This window comes from Thunnus maccoyii, chromosome 8 (genome assembly GCF_910596095.1).
Source record: "Thunnus maccoyii chromosome 8, fThuMac1.1, whole genome shotgun sequence".
In the NCBI taxonomy this organism is placed as follows: domain Eukaryota; kingdom Metazoa; phylum Chordata; class Actinopteri; order Scombriformes; family Scombridae; genus Thunnus; species Thunnus maccoyii.
Window position 1 is genome coordinate 27783813 of NC_056540.1, and position 16182 is coordinate 27799994.

Here is a 16182-nt window from a genome sequence, read left to right on the forward strand (position 1 = left end):
ATGCAGACATAAGACCAGTTTACTGAAATGAGACAGAATTTGAAAACTGCTCCATTAACACCAAGGAAACGTCACCTGATTGGAGAAAATATTTAGATCCGGAGGGAAAAAATGGAAAATTTACACCCGTAAACATTTATTTTTAAAACTATTTTAGGAAAATCATAATTTAAATCTCAAGATGGGAATGATTTGAGGTGTAAATGTAAAATAAGGTGTTTCTTATTCTGTGATGCTGGAGGATCAACTACAGGAAACGTGTTGATATTTGATCAGATATCGGCAGGTGAGGTGTTAGAGCTCTACAAGCAAACCTTTATTGATACTGACCACCGGTTTCTGCTGTCAGAGCTCAATTTGTGTATATCTGGGGTCACAATGTTTGGTAACAGCTATCAAAATTTGTGACCCAATCTGAAGATTATGGGGTCATAATTTTGAAATAACAGCTACCAGATTTTATGACTCCTGTTTAAATACTGGATACACTATTTAGGCAACATGGTAACAGGTGAACTTGCTTCTCAGGTCACAGAATTAGGTGTAACACCAGTCTTTGTGTCGTTTTCCCATCGATTCTACCCTTACCTTAACCTGAACCCAAGTTTTATCACACCTAACCTCAACCAGTCATCTCTACGACGTCCAACCAAAACGCTAATTATTAATTAATTAAGATCTAACCCCATCCACCCTATTTACATAGTTAAAAACATACCTGACATTGAGTTTCCTCTAATTTCTACATATTTCCAGCTTGTTGAAGGAGCCAGAGACAGATTAAAGCTGCTGTTGCAAATATATTAAGTATTTATTATTATTATGTATTTTGCAAAAATGAAAACACAGCTGCACATTTTTAATTTATAACATTTTATTTATAAACATACAGTATGCTATAAATGCCATTGCATTTAAACATCAAATTAATCTATATTTCGGATAGTGTTCAGGTGAATATTACAATAAATACAGAACAGACGTAAAAGGTTTTTCATTCCCCAACTATCCTGTTAAGAAGACCGTCTGAATATAGAGCTCCGTCTCAAAGATCCCGCTATAAGAGACTCAGCCGAGATTTATTCATTAACTAAATGAGGATAAAAAAAAAAAAAGAAAATACACAATTAGAACAGAAGCTTAAAAATACTGTAGATCAGAGAAATGAACCCGGAGGAAAAGCTTGGCTATAGGACGCAGTTGAGGAGGAGGAGGAGGAGGAGGAGGAGGAGGAAGAGGAGGAGGCTGCTAGTTTGCTTTCATACAGCAAATCATTTGGTTTTAGGCTTAAACGTGCATTTTTTTTTTTTACATCCACAATACATAACCGAGCTCTTCTCATACAAGTTCAGAAAAAAAAAAAGAAGCAAGTGACTTAAAATGTCCAGCTGGCGGCACAGATCTTTAGTTTCATCCAACCAAATATTGCACAGGTGCAACTGCTGGTATGTGTGTTCATATTACCTCTGCTGATTAACTAGATGTAACATGTATTGATGATATTTATGTTTTTGTTTATTTTTTTATTTTTTAAACTTTTATGAATGAATCCTACCACTGAGCAATTATCAAAATTACCTCAATTAATAGCATACAGAAGTCTATATTGCCCTAGAATAAAACAACATTCAAAATTAAATCAGTGTTTTCCCCTGCAGTATATAATCTATACTGTGCATTTTTCCAAATAGACAACAAGTTTACTCCTTTGCACTGGTTTTATCACTGCAAATCACAGAGGAATCACAGGGGGAAAACGGAATTAAGGGTGTTTGTTTATGAGAAAATAAACAGTACTTATCAACTGAAGTAAAGCGTGATGTAAAGGAGGGCTGCAGCCTTTAAAAGTCTGCAGTTTAAAAGTTCAAATTTGGCCAAATCCCTCCCTCCACCCAAAAAAAAAAAAAAATTAATAATAATAATAATAATAAAAAAAAGAAATAAAACACCATACAGCTGGTGTTTCTTTCTTGCATCACCTTGCTTTCCTAAGGCACATTAAAGTCCTGACTTTCCAAGCTGACAGGCTGGCCGAGGAACAACCTGATGTGACCCAAAGCACAAAAAACAGCTCACAAGTCATGTTATTGCCCTAATGATGAAACTACATTCATAATATGTATTTATATCAGAAGCTAATTTTATTTTGAGCACAGAATGAGAGACACAGGAGGTCACTGTGTGGGCTAAAGGATCAAAAAATAGTGATTTACTGGATATATTGTGTCTGTGGACCTAAATACGGGGTTTATAGTGACCTTTATTGCTCTTTATAAATGAACTGTGTTCATAACCTTTTGTTTTTAATCTCACACTTCATTGAAGGGGCATAAAATTATTCATATTTTTCAGATCCAGCCTGTTATGAGAAATTAAAAATACCAATCTCAGCTGCTCGACGCCACGTTCGGTTTTCTTTTAATTCCATCGTTCCAAATTAAGAAAATGTGTCTTAAATGATAAAAAAGCGTTTAAGTAATTGTGATATACTGCATTTCCATTTAATGGAACTGAATGGTGAATATTCACATTTCTTTTCCAAACCAGGAAAGTAGAATCTGATTCTACTTCTCTGAACCGAGACCCGAACACCGTTGAATTCTCTTCGTGTTCATTTTGACAACACAGGACGTTGACACAGCCTTCCTGTGTTTGAAGCATCTGTAAATGTTTTCACTGAAGGATGTTAAAATGGCCGCCAACCCCCCGAACAGTCTCTCTCTCTCGCTCTCTCGCTGCATGATAAAACAGAGTCTGTGTGATGTTACGAGGACCAATCAAATCCAGAGTTTGATTCATTTCACTCACATATCAGGTGACATACACACAAAGAATTTTTTTTTTTTTTTTTTTTTTTTTTTGACTGTCCCCAGATCTCTGTTTTGGCCCACATGATGAGTCTTCGTTGGTTATTGAGCTGCGGAGGATGCAAATATCCCGACACGCTTTGAAGGACATGATTTGCAGATAATCTGGTTAAACAGGGATGAGATTTCTTCCTTGTGCTTTTCTGTCGAGCGTCACAACGTGGTTGGCTGTCCGGCCGCTTGAAAGGAAAAAGAGAGAGAGAGACAGAGAAGGGAAGCCACAGTTTTTAAAAAACCACAATTGTTTTTCTGGGATCTTGAGTTCAAGGACATGCGGCTGTAATGAGAGAAAACCCTCTTAGCTCGGGACTTAACGGTCTTTTGATTGAGTCTCTGATTTGATTTCGCTGTTTTCTGATCCCTAAATGATAACAGCTGCTGAGAGGTTATCTAAAAGTAAAAACATGAAATTTGGCTCTTGTGCGGGCAAGGTGAAAAGGTTGCAAAGTTACTGTCGTCCTCGCCCGACTTACATCATCACCGGTTTCTCTCCCTCTCTGCGCCTTTCACCTGATGCGGCTTCATCCCTCCATTCATCACTGCTTCACTGTGTCTGACACTTTCTTTATTAAAGCTGCACTCAGTCGGATTTTTAGATTAAAATACACAAGTCTGATCAGCCTCACAGCGGGGCTGCAATAAAGAATGTAGGGTTCGAAATACACCACGCGTCTTTATCAGAAAATGCTGTCGCGTTTACTTTGAAAACAATAAATCAGACACATATTTACTGCTGGTGCTGTGTTGCCTTATTGAAAACTGCATTTATTCATCAAGGAATAAAAGAAATATGGCCGACATTAGCAAACAATAAGGAACAATAACACCTTTCTCTTATTCTAATGTTAGAGGATGATTAACTTCTCTCTTTGTGAGCATTATCTAACATGAAAGTTGTGGTGGTTCTGCTTTTTGATATTCATAATGGTGTTTTATACGCTTGGACTCAGCTGCAAGAAAGCGACCACATTGATTATTCCTTTATGTTGCGGATGGATGGAAACGAGACAAAAAAAGTGAGATGCAGAACAGACAGTGGTTGAGAGATAAAGGGGGAGACATGTGAGAGAGGGGAGGTGGAGGGACTCACAGCGGGAGCGGATGTAGCACTGGTGGCAGTTGAGGAGGCCGTTCCTAATTCGGACGTCCGTCCCCGTGGTCGTGTCGCCTAACTGTCCCTTACACACTCCGCACTGAGGACAGAGAGCGAGACATAAAGACACACAGAGAGAGAAACAGAGAGATTATTTATTAGGTGCTATTACAGGTGAATCTTAAAGGCTGGTATTATTCTATGTTTCCCATCATCAACAAATATCACAAAAGGATCAAAACAAACAATAAGTCCATCTATCGATACTTTGACTTCTCAACCCCGCCTGTGGATCCTCGCCCAAAGCCCATTAGTTCCCACTGAAGACATAAATCTTTTAAAACAAGTCACAAATATATAGTTTCATTTCTATAAAAGGTTCAGTCATTTCTCAAACAGTTGGACACTGTGGCTTTTAGCAAAGGTCATTCAAACAAGAGTAAATTTTCCATTTGGTGGGGACTACTTTCAGCTGTGGATTAATACACATTCGGTGCTCTAGTAAGTATTCACAGCAGCAGGACCGTGTATGTGGGACTGACTTATAATTATCTACAGTGTTTATGTTCATAGTAATAAAGAAACATGTCACCCAGTGCAATGTAGTGGCCTGTTGATGTGTTTTTAATACAGGAATAAGATATATCAGGTTTTGGCTCCACAGAAAATACTTATAGTTCTGTTATTAGTTCTGGTCCTTTAATGCTATTTGTTGACAACAAGAAATACATAAAACATCTTCAGCCTTATCCTTTTATTGTGTTTACACATTTAAACTCCGCTGCTCAAGTACAATTCATGCTCATAATGGACCGTTAAATGAAGAAAAAACACAAACAAACTGGATCTTTGATGACAAAAGCACTCATGGGAGGATAAGTTCTCTCTCTGCACACTAACCTTAAAGCAATGAATGTGGAAGTAGAGGCTGAGGGTCTCTATGATCATTGCCGCCCCCTTCCCTAATGGCTGCCCACAGCTGGAGCACAGCTTCTTCCCACTGACGGACCTGCGGGAGAGAGAAACGGATGGAAACACACGACCTATGACACTAGAAAAGGATTGTAAAGGGTGTCGTGGACTGGCCAGTTAAGCTACTTTGACAGTAAATACAAAAAGGTCAGTCGGTGTATTTAATTATATTGGAACTCTTCAACAATCTCATATCTTGATCTACAGGTCAGATAGTATCTTCTACCTTTCCACCATCTTTGCAGTGAAAACTTGTTTGGTGATGTATATCCCATAAGTAGCTTGACAGTCGATGCCTTTATAGTTTTTGTCTGTATTTCTACTGATCAGGGTTCTTGTTCTTGCTGTTCCATCATGGACATTATCCTACATGTATTCTTGTTTCCACTGTTTCCTGTTTTTCCAAATATTTAAAATAAAATTTGTATTGTATTTTAATGAAATCTGGTCTTGGACTGCAGATGGTAAACTCTGTCACATTTGCAGCGATGTTTATGAGTATGCTCCCTGTAAAACAAACAAATAAGATTAATAAATAACCCTCTGCTCGTCTCTGACTCCACGCTCCTTTTATTATATCGATATTCCTGGAAGGTTGGAGAGTCCTTGCTGTTAGATGATATGAGATGGGTGGAGAAATACAGGCAGCGAAGCAGAAAATGACAATGCAGAAATGAGCACCTCCCCCCTCCACCCCCAACCCCCCCCCCCTCCTTTCCCCTCTTCCCTCCATGTGGGCTGTTTGTGATGCAGTACCTATTGGGTGCTGGAGGCACTGTGTCTGGAGGTGGTGGACATGCTGCGGGGGGCTTCGATGAGCTGCGGCCCATGTTATTATCAATGGGGCTGCTCCTGGAAATGGACAGCAACATGCAACATGATGATGACTCACAGCCACAGCTTCTCTATTGGCTGCCAGACACAGACATGAACCAATCCAAGCCGGGATGAACTACACGACCGGAATCTATTCAGTAATGTTCGGATAAAACATCAATCCTACTTTATTCTTTAAAATGTAATGTTATGTGTTAATGCAGCATATGATTCTAATGATAATCAGTGTTTTTCTTGTCAAGCGGTACTGTTGCTTTATGTAGAGGAAAACTATGAGGGGAAACACAGGTACAAGACGCCACCTGCTGGTCAAACAAGTTCACTGAAGGTTTTACTAGAAGATCCACAACCAAAGTCCTGCTGGTTGTTCTAGTCCTTTAAAATATGTATTTAAACCTGAGATCAAATGTGAAATGTGAAAGCAAAGGATGATTTCAGTGTTTCAAAAAAAGGTCAAATTAAAAATTATGCAGCAACAACTTTTCATCTTGGAATAAAAAACATATTTTAAGAATTCGTGTCACGTCATGTTCTGTCTTTTATTAGACAAAATGTGTAACAGATGTAACAGAAACATTCTTGAGGAGTTTCCTGGCTGTGATAACAGTTACTTATTGAAGCTGTAAACTTTGGTTGACTGTATCTTGCTGATTTCCAACTCTGACAGTTAAGGGCATTTTTAAGTATTTTTCCAACAATATGCACCAAACTTTCATATTTAAGAGGGACACAAATGGGAGTCAAACTTAAAAGTGAGAGTCTGAACTCTCTTTCTCACATTCACAGACACACACACACACACACCTGCGGTCTCCTGAAGGCCGGCTGGGCTTGTTGCTGTCTGCTGTAAGATCTTGTTGTTTCTTGACTGGAGTCGAGGTTTTGGCCGGCATCGAGGGAGGCTTTTGGCCGTTCTGCAGACTGTGGCCGAACATCTCAACCTGACTGCTGCTCTGACTCACCGAGCTGACGATCACAGAAATAAAACACGATCATTTCTATTACCTGTCGTACATGCTCATGTCAGATCATGTATTTATGCTTTTCATTGTTTATTTCACTTTTATTTGATTAATCCCACAGAGATCCATTATGATGGAAACCTGCACAGAGATTGAACCCTTCCCAAAAATACTTGCAAAAGCATATTAGAGGCACATGAAGTTGAGAGAAAGCCGGGGCTGCAACTATCAATTATTTTTATTATCGATTAATTATTTACTCCAAAATAGGGAAAAACGTATCACAATTTGTGTAAAGTCTGTGGTGACGTCATCAACTTGCTTTTGTCCAACCAACAGTCCAAAATCATATAAGGGAAAGAAAAGCAGCACATCCTCTCAGTTGAGAAGCTGGAACTGGGGAATGTTTGGCTGTTTTTTTCTTGAAAAATTACAGTAAATTGATTGTCAGATTATTTGCAGATTATTTGTCTGTCCAGTGACAGATAATCAATTAATAGACTGACTGTTTCCACTCTAGAAACAGCCTCAAATTTTACTCATAAAATGTGAAAAGTCCAGTTGCACAAGAAATCAAACCACAGATACCGAGGACATTTTAATGTTTATCTTGCAGGTGTCCATAAAATTTTAGCATGATAAATATTAATCTATAAAAGCAGCTGTTTTATAATTTAAAATCTAAACTTTTCAACTTCTCTGAACATTCTTCCAACCTCTCAGAAGTTTCCATCTTTTGAGCTTGTTTGTTTGGTTGGTGGTTGGTAACAAACTTCATATATTAAGACAATAAAAAACAATACTGACAGGTGGAATTGTCTCTCGAGGCTTCAGAGCCTCATTTTAGCCACTGTCAGTGTGATGAAATGCAACATTTACTGTCGCCGTATCCTGTGACACAGCTCACAAACCTTCTGCCTGTTTTCATGCTGTCGTCAGCAGTGCTGATGTCACTGGTCCTGTCGTTTTCTCTTCGTTTCCATTCCACGCTCTCTGTGCTTCCCCTCTGTGTCAACCAATCAGAAACAGCGAAACGGTTAGCTGATCCAACCAATCTAAAAACAATGTGCCCGCTCATGTAATTCTAGCCACTGATACAAAATTAATGGAAGCATCTCACAAACTAATGAATCAACCATAGTCAATCAATGAGCTATTCACCGACTGCCTCTCCAGCATTTCCTGCTTGCGTTCCCAGTCGGCGAGTGAGCGGACGATGGTGTCATGAGGCTCCGAGGTGGAGGAGAGCTCCCCCCGGCTGGGGGAGGGCAGGGCTGATGAACGGGGAGTCAGAGGCGTCACAGTCTCTTCCAGTATCCTACGCTCCTGTCGTGATTGAAGAGTGGGTGATTTGTAAACATGCATGTATGACTGACTATTGTGCATTTTTAAAATCTAAAAGAAGGGTGTATTTGCCGACTGATAGACACATTTTAGTGTACTTTATATCAAAAAAAAAGATCAAAACAACACAGAAAAACACATATCAGTGGCAACATGTGCCCTGAAGCATAAACACACACACCCACCTCCTCATGGTACTTCCTCTCCTCCTCTGCCACTTCCCTCTGAGCTTTCTCCCACTCCTCCTTCAGCTTCTCCTGCTCGCGCCGGTACTTCTCCTGTTACCATGGCAACAGACACATGACATACAGCACAAAGCCTCAACGAACAGGGAGACTAAACTATCTGCAGGTGGTTGTATTGGCAGGAAAACAGAGCTGATACATAGATAGATAACTGGCATCAAAAGGGCTTTGAGAAGATCTAAAATCTTTGCTTGTTCTGAATCAGAGTCAATGATAAAATTCCCTCCTTGTACATACTGCCTGCTCAGTAGGCTATACAAGATTTGATTGTAAGATGCCCAACGTAAGTACTTCAAATATAAGCCTTGATTTAGAGAGGATTAATGAATCCAAAGGTAGTTCTCTGTTCTGGCTAAACACTTGCTCAGATCTGATATTTGCTTGTCAGGGATAAAAAGCAAACAAAGGAGACCAGAAGCAGGCAGTGCAGACAAAAGGCAAAAGCAGAGCATGCAGAACCTGCTGAACACAGGGTTCCTACACAATTTCCATTTTCAAAAGCCGCCTTAAATTTTTCATGACTTTCCCTTGATGTACGCTGCTGTAATTGCAACCGGGTAACATCACCCGTCCCTCTGACACTTGAGATTATTCTACACAAGCACAAACATTATAAATATAAGGTTTCACTCTTTTCAGACTTGTGTAGGAAGCCTGTCAGTAGGTCAGAATTATAGATCAAAGATTCAGAGAGAAAGCAACTTAGGCAAGACAGATGAAAGACCAAGATTGAGGCGCAGAGACAACACAGAATCAACCAGGGAGGAAACAAGCACACTCATCCATTTCAGGGCATTTCATCTCAAGCAGTCCTGAAACAACCCCAGAGAGAAATCTCTTCTCATCACTTTTGTTTTTAAGATTTATTTATTTCAAGATTATACTGTGGATGAGACCAGTATATTATACATATCTATGAATCTTTTGAAGGTTAAAAAAAAAATATGTGGACTTGAGATGCAGCTCTCATTGGTTGAGGAGAGAGAGGGTGACTTGGGCAGCAGCAACAGCAGCAACCTTGGACAACGTCCTCGTCTGTGTTTGCTTATGTGCATGAGATGGAGACAGTGAGGGGAAAGAAACCGAGCTAGAGGTTCTTCCAACTGCACAAAATCGCCCTCCGGTGGTCAGAGTGTGTATAGGAGCAGCTGGGGTGTGTCTTTGGAGGAGGATATGCTGAATACAAAACAAATATGGACGAAAGCTTTGCGAGTAGCAATGAAATGTGGTTAATCCATCTGATTCTGAGCTGAGCAAGTCAGTGACTGTCACACAGCGGCTGCTTTTTACCGAAAAAACTGTGTTTGAATTCACTTTCAGGATTTGGCTGAATGGAGTTTGGTAAGCAGTTAAATATCCCACTAAGCAGGGATTTGGTGTTTTGCCAGTCAGGATGTCTAGGCTGGAACCCGCCTACATTTGGTTGATATGTTTTTTAGATGTCAAGGTTACATATAAAATTGTTTCAACAACATTTTAAAGGAAATGTTGTCATTTAAATGCTGTTCAAACAACTGTTTTAAGTATCCTAGACTTCTAAAAAACTTCTTTCAATTTTCAACCAAACTTAGCTCATTTCTATCCTTGACAGATGTTTTCTGACCTGCAGATCACCAAATCAGTGCCTACTAGCATAACATGCCTCGCATCGATTCATGCTTTTATTAACAAGCCATCCCAGAACCTTTTGACAATTTTAAACAAAACATTTGCAATTTGCTTTGATCTAACTCAACTCCGATCCAAATCCAATAACATGGGCTGCTGTACCAGTTGAGATTCAATTTCAGTTCAAGGCTTTAAGGCAGTTTAAGAGCCAGGAGAGCCTCTGTTCTAATATTAAAACCAATCTTTCTGAAATGCTGAAACATAATATTAAAATGGCTATTCCAGTCATACTCTAACCTCTAAACATGGTTATCCACTGCTGCACTCGGTAATAAAACACTTCTTAATCTTACCTATAACTTTCATGAGTTTCTGACACACTTGTCAAATTCTCATGAAAAGTGGAGCCATTTTATGCTAAATAGCTAATAATCATCTTTCCCCAAGTTTGTGGCTGAACTTGAAATTATGTGCTCAGAGATCAGATTACCATTAAAAAACGTAATAGCAAGAGTATGAAGCTTTTTGTTGCAGGGGGTTGGTTTACCTCAACTGACTATTTTCTTTTCTAAAAATTGTTTGTACAGCTAAAACCTAAATTTGCACCTCATTCTGGTCGGGCAGGTGCCTCGCTCTACATAAAGAACTGAACTCCTGGCGGTCTCATGTGCCATGCTCTGCCCTTTGAGGTATACTATGTACCTGCAGCATGCGCTCCTGCTCTTGCTGCCACCTTTTCTGACGCTTTCGCTCCTCATCCGGGTCCCAAGACCAGCGGTCACCCCGCCTGGCCTGAGGCAACACCGGGACTGACACCTAATAGACCCCGGCACACACACATAAACACACACCCACACACATCGACATGCATAAACACACACGGCACACAAATATTCATGCGCACATTCACACCCACCCACAAACCGCCATTCACACGCAAACACACACACACACACTCTCACCCAACCACGAACCCGGTGACAGACCGATAGAAAAGATAGATAAGGCCCCGACAAACGCACACATACACACAGATCAACACCAATGTGCACACACATCCACCACAGGAGAAAGAAGGGAAGGGAGGAGACAGAAATAGTTGGTCTACCACAACAGCACTACTCCAATGCTAGCCAAAGGACTCCTACTAAGGAGAGAGAAGACAGAGAAAGAGAGAGGTGAGCTCAAATGAAAATGAAAGCAGTCTCAGCCATTGTCTACAGCATCTTCATCTGGCATGCTACATCAACAGCTGCGTGTCATATGATACTGTATATAGCTGAGTGTCCTGCAGTGTGATAGAGCGAGTTCACAATTTGAGCCAAAACTGTCCTAAAAGCTAATCCCTGATGTTAGAGAATGATTACCGAGTCAACACAGACTGACATTATGGATTCTAGTTAAGCTAGAATTGCTGCCTACACAACACTTTATAGGATTTTGAGATATGAGACATGTCTCTAAATTAATATTATACAGGATGTTACATGTCTGCTAATAAAAAGGTTTACATGCAAACATAAAGTCATTTTGTTTTCTTATTCTTATATTATGTTTCTGTTCAGGTGAGGGCCTATTTATAAGCTCCTGGAGATTTTTTTTTTTATCTTACCTGCAGAAATTTGTCATTTTTCTTACTTTCTATTCTTTTTTATGTATTTCCTGTCTTATATTTCTGTACACAGAGAAATTAAACTTCTGGTACCCATTATAACCCAGGAGATGATAAGCCAGATGAGAAGCAGTAAAAAGGGTGTTTTTCGAGTCTGACCACAAAATATAAAAAAATGAAGATGATGCTTTTTACTCACGTTGCCACGGCGATCCTTCTCCGTTTCCTCTGTAGAGTAAGTGTGAGAGGGTACATTGCTTAAAATACAATTTAAAACAAGCAAGCATTTTGGATGTAAGTGTACAATCTCAAAGCCATTTATGATGGGACATATGTTTAATAAACTGAGAACATGGCAAAGCTGAGGTTTAAGATCCTGAGGAGTAAAGATGGAGATGAAAGAAAAGGAGAAAGACAGAAAACTGAAGTCTATCAAAAGCAATGAATAAGCAACATCTAGAGTTGATTAATGACATAATTAGATATGGTGTAGTTACAGTGTCCTTTTATCTTGATTTTATCTTTATGTTTTATGTATTCAGCTATACATTAAAACTCTTTTCAAAACTGAGGTAAACCTAATGTAGCTTTTGGTGGAAAACCTTGCAATGTAAATTTTCAGAAACTGTCACAGGTGACCTATTTCACTGGATTTTTTCCCAACAGAACATCCGAATCAACAAGATGATACCAATATTAACCAAAGTTAAATCAATTCTAACAGTAACAACATACTGATGACTTACACCTTTAACACACATAGTTGTAGTACAAATGAGAAACATCAAAACACATTCAAAACATCACTGATTATCTGGAAATGAATTAAAAACAATGAGGACTGAGGGGCTGTTGCCCGGCCCTTGGAGGAGCGGCAGGGAAACCCTGTGCATTCCAGCACTCCGAGGGCAGAAACATGAGCTCCACCGATGAATGAAAGGGTTTACCTGGTGGAGCGAAGAAGTCCCAGCGTAACTTAGGGTTGCTGGTTGCCAACGGAGACCTGACACTGTTTGCAAAGTCTATAGCGAAATAAAAAATATGTGGGTGGAAGGAAAAGAGGGAAGGGAGGGAAAAAGGAGAGCAATAAGGGATAGACAGATGTCAAAACCAGGTGTTGGAATGGACATCCAGAGAATTGGAAAAGTGTAATTGGGGAAGGCTTTTACAGCTGTGATTCTGTAGGCTAAATGAACTGTAATTAGAAAAACAATCTTTAAAAGTCTTTTAAGAAGTTGTAATTCCAATTTTAAAAAAAGTCAGTGTTTTCTACTCCGCTAGAGTTTCAAGACAATAAGAATTTGAGAGCTAAAAAGTATGAATAATGACAACAAAGCAGCAATTTTTTGGTCAATCTTAGTTCTCATTAGCTTCTGTATCCATCTACATTGTGAAAATTGAAAAAAAAAGACTTTAATGTAAATACCAATTAGAGATAATTGTGACTTGAGAATGGTGAGGCAGGAAGTTGCCTCAGTAATGTTGCCGAAATAGGTTGATACACAATTATTGACCACCCCCTTAACTCTTATTCTAACATCTTGCGGTACAACAGCAAAACAGAAAGAGTGCAAGGTTGAGAGGCAAAAAGGGAAAAAGCCAGCAAAGAGGATATGCTATTCAAACTTAGAAAACAAGAAGATGTATGGAAAAGAAGCTGCTAGTTTGGTATTTGACGTCAGGAGTTCACTCACCTTCTGTTGTTTCGCTTGGCGGGTCGTATCCAGATGATCTCAGAGCAGCTAAAATTGGTACATTCTCCTTTCTTTGTGACCACTCCAGGGAACTGCAAGGCTGGAGGCAGATTTACAGGATTGATAAAAAGCTGATGGTCTAACTCTCTGGATATGTTAAGTGACAGATGTTTTTTATCAGCTGAGTCGGCAGTCTCACCTGTGAGGTTACTGGCTGACTTTCTTGTGTGCTGACTCCTGACTGCTCAAGGTTGGAGATTTTTAGTTCAGTCTTTTCTTGTTTTTGTTTAGTTTCTGAAAACACATTAACATTTTTATCACAAATGTTAAAACCAAATCAAAACTATTCACTTTTCTTTCAAACTTTCCTGAGATCAATTACACTTGTCCCTGAACTGCAACAATACAAGTCTTGTGCAACCACTAGGGGTCAGTATAGCAGCATGCTGCTCAGACCTGCAGGTGGTTGTTGATCTGCAGCATTTGACTTTTCCTCCTCTGGAGCAGCTGCTGACTGACCTCCACTCTGCACGAAGCTTTCTTCTGGTTTCTGCAATTCCTATAAAAAAGGTACAGATTGTTTTCAAGGTTACTGACAACAAAAAGAGGCCTGGAATCAAAGTAAAGCTTTGCAGCTCAAGAGGACTTGAAGAGGTAAATTTTCTTAGACAAACTGACATTTTTAAAGATACTATAATACAACCAAAGATAAAGAGCAGATTGCATCGCTATAGTTAGATATACATAAACAAATAGTTTTTTTTCATGCTAATTTCTATCAAGAAAAGGAAATGAACCTGTGTTCTGTTTGTGATATATTAGATGTACCCCTTTGCAGATGTCAGTCATACTAAACATGTTAAATAAATGCTTGTATATAAAGACCAATGGAGAGTGTTTTCAGTAGCAAATTAAACAAACTTGGAGTTTTGCTTCAGTGTTGTGGGACTCTACCAGAGAACTGATATTTAGCTGTGGCGAATATTACTAGAGTTTGTGCTACTAAACCTAAACTGGGTCCAACCAATCACCATTTGGCTTTTGATTGAGAACTACAAATCACATATGTACTGTATGGACTGTACACTATAAGTTACTATAGCCATAATCTTACTGGGGAAGTAATGACAAAAAATTGTAGACAAAAATGATACGGTATCTATAAAATTGTTGTTGACAGAAGAGCAGAATATTTTAATTTTAGTATCTTTCTTTAACACTAACTAAACACCTGTTTTTTAAATTATTGATATTTTTTCTTTCCAAGATGCACAAAAAAATGATCTTCTCTAAAGGAAATACACTTAATTCACTGTTTTATTTCCACGTTTCACTGTATCCAACTATAAAGATCCTAATCCTGACCGTTGGGAGTGAGGTGGGCCTGCTCGGTGGCGTTGAATGCTGTATAACTTTCCCTTCTTCGATGATGCCTTCAGATGACGACTCCGTGCCACCCGTTGCCTCCACGGCCTTTGTTGACACTGGGCTTCCTCCTCCGGCGGAGGTGTGTGTAGTGTGTGTGGGCGAGGCTGCTGACGAGGGAGCGTCCACAGTGCTGTTGCTGGTTTTGGAGGGGGAGGGTTGGAAATGAGGAGGGGATTCCCTTCCTTGACTCTCAGGTGTGGTGGGAACATCGTCACTTCCTATGTTGCCATTGACTCGGAGCAAACCATCCGCCTAGATCAGAAGAGAACAGGTTTACCGTTTGGTTTATACATGTCCTATGTCCCCTTATACATGCCATGAAAGTCATCTAAGAAACAGCTAAACAGTATCTTGCAACAGGGGCGCTCAAAAACCTGTAACATGATAAACTGCATGCAGCCTCTTAAAAACATACAGCAGTCCTGCCATGTATTAGCTCACTTCTGACATATTTGTCCTAATCACAGTTTGACTGTGATTGGCTGACCGGATGAGGAAACCTCTCTTTTGACGATAATTTGCAGCTATTCTTGGTTTAATTCTATATGAAATTTTTAGTCAATATAAGTAAATTCAGTAAGAAATTAATAATGTTGATAATCTTTTAAGTTTTGCTTATTTTCCAGTTTTTTCTTACTATATATGACTACGTGATTTAAAAATCGATTTATAGGTATGAAATATCTGGAAGAAATATTTGCCTGCATATCTGTTTTAACCAAACTGTTCTAACTCTTTTAAATGACAAATAAAAAATTAAAACAAACCTCATGGCTAAAAACCCACTGCCCTCATTTGCGGTCATTACCAGTCACTCCTCTCTGTTCGTTATTAGCTATTCATCTAGCCCATAACACCACCCTGGCCTCTACGACAAAGAGGCACTAATATATGTACGGGGAGCTCCTAGTGAGCGGTAACTTAAGACACAGTAGTGGAGTTGGGTGAATGCAGGCTCTCTGTGCGCCCCCCTCCACCTCCACCTTCTCATCCCTCTCCTAGCAGCCTGTGTGGGCCCTCTTTGTCCGCTGGGAGCCCACTTCACATTGAGAGGGCCCTACTTGTCAACTTCTTAAGTCAATAGGGAACAGAGGGCTCCATTCAAAGCCGGGCTCCGCTCAGACTCCTGACAAGACATTCCAGAAAAGCGCTCTGCTCCATCTGGTCTGGTAATAACTCCCCCTCCCTCCGCGCCACACCAAAACATAAGATCTCATTTTGAATATTCCCATTTGGCAATTTTTCCAGAAGAAGAGGAAATGGATCCTGTTGAGAGCACTTTGAGCTAAATTGAAACATGACATGCTTCCACTGGGAGGGGAAGTTTTCCTAGAAACCAGCCGGCTCATCACCATGGCGGTTCTGTGGCATTCTAATGTAAATGCCAAGAGAGCTGGAAGGGAATTTATCCACCAGCCTGTGAGGAGGGCAGCCAACACTGGGAAGTAACCACATGTAAAGTGGTCAAGACCTCGACCATGCCTACTGAAGAGCTGCTGTGGCTACACTAATCGAATTAT

At 39.8% G+C, this 16182-nt stretch overlaps 1 protein-coding gene across 10 annotated transcripts in view; it reads right to left on the minus strand.

Annotated features, from left to right (window-relative positions):
• Nucleotides 1–16182, minus strand: part of LOC121901312 (LIM and calponin homology domains-containing protein 1-like) — a 105593-nt gene that overhangs the window by 8498 nt on the left and 80913 nt on the right. For 6 of the 10 annotated variants that reach the window (XM_042418018.1, XM_042418019.1, XM_042418022.1 and 3 more), the window contains 13 exons: nt 14600–14914; nt 13691–13793; nt 13434–13528; nt 13235–13334; nt 11740–11768; nt 10631–10744; nt 8261–8353; nt 7893–8057; nt 7643–7737; nt 6574–6735; nt 5689–5784; nt 4861–4969; nt 3958–4060 (listed from right to left, as the gene is read on the minus strand). In XM_042418018.1, the coding sequence (XP_042273952.1) occupies nt 3958–4060; nt 4861–4969; nt 5689–5784; nt 6574–6735; nt 7643–7737; nt 7893–8057; nt 8261–8353; nt 10631–10744; nt 11740–11768; nt 13235–13334; nt 13434–13528; nt 13691–13793; nt 14600–14914 (1579 nt within the window). Of the gene's footprint in view, nt 1–863; nt 3047–3957; nt 4061–4860; nt 4970–5688; nt 5785–6573; nt 6736–7642; nt 7738–7892; nt 8058–8260; nt 8354–10630; nt 10745–11739; nt 11769–13234; nt 13335–13433; nt 13529–13690; nt 13794–14599; nt 14915–16182 lie in introns of those variants that run through there. The other 4 variants (XM_042418026.1, XM_042418027.1, XM_042418020.1 and 1 more) reach the window with 3 other exon arrangements.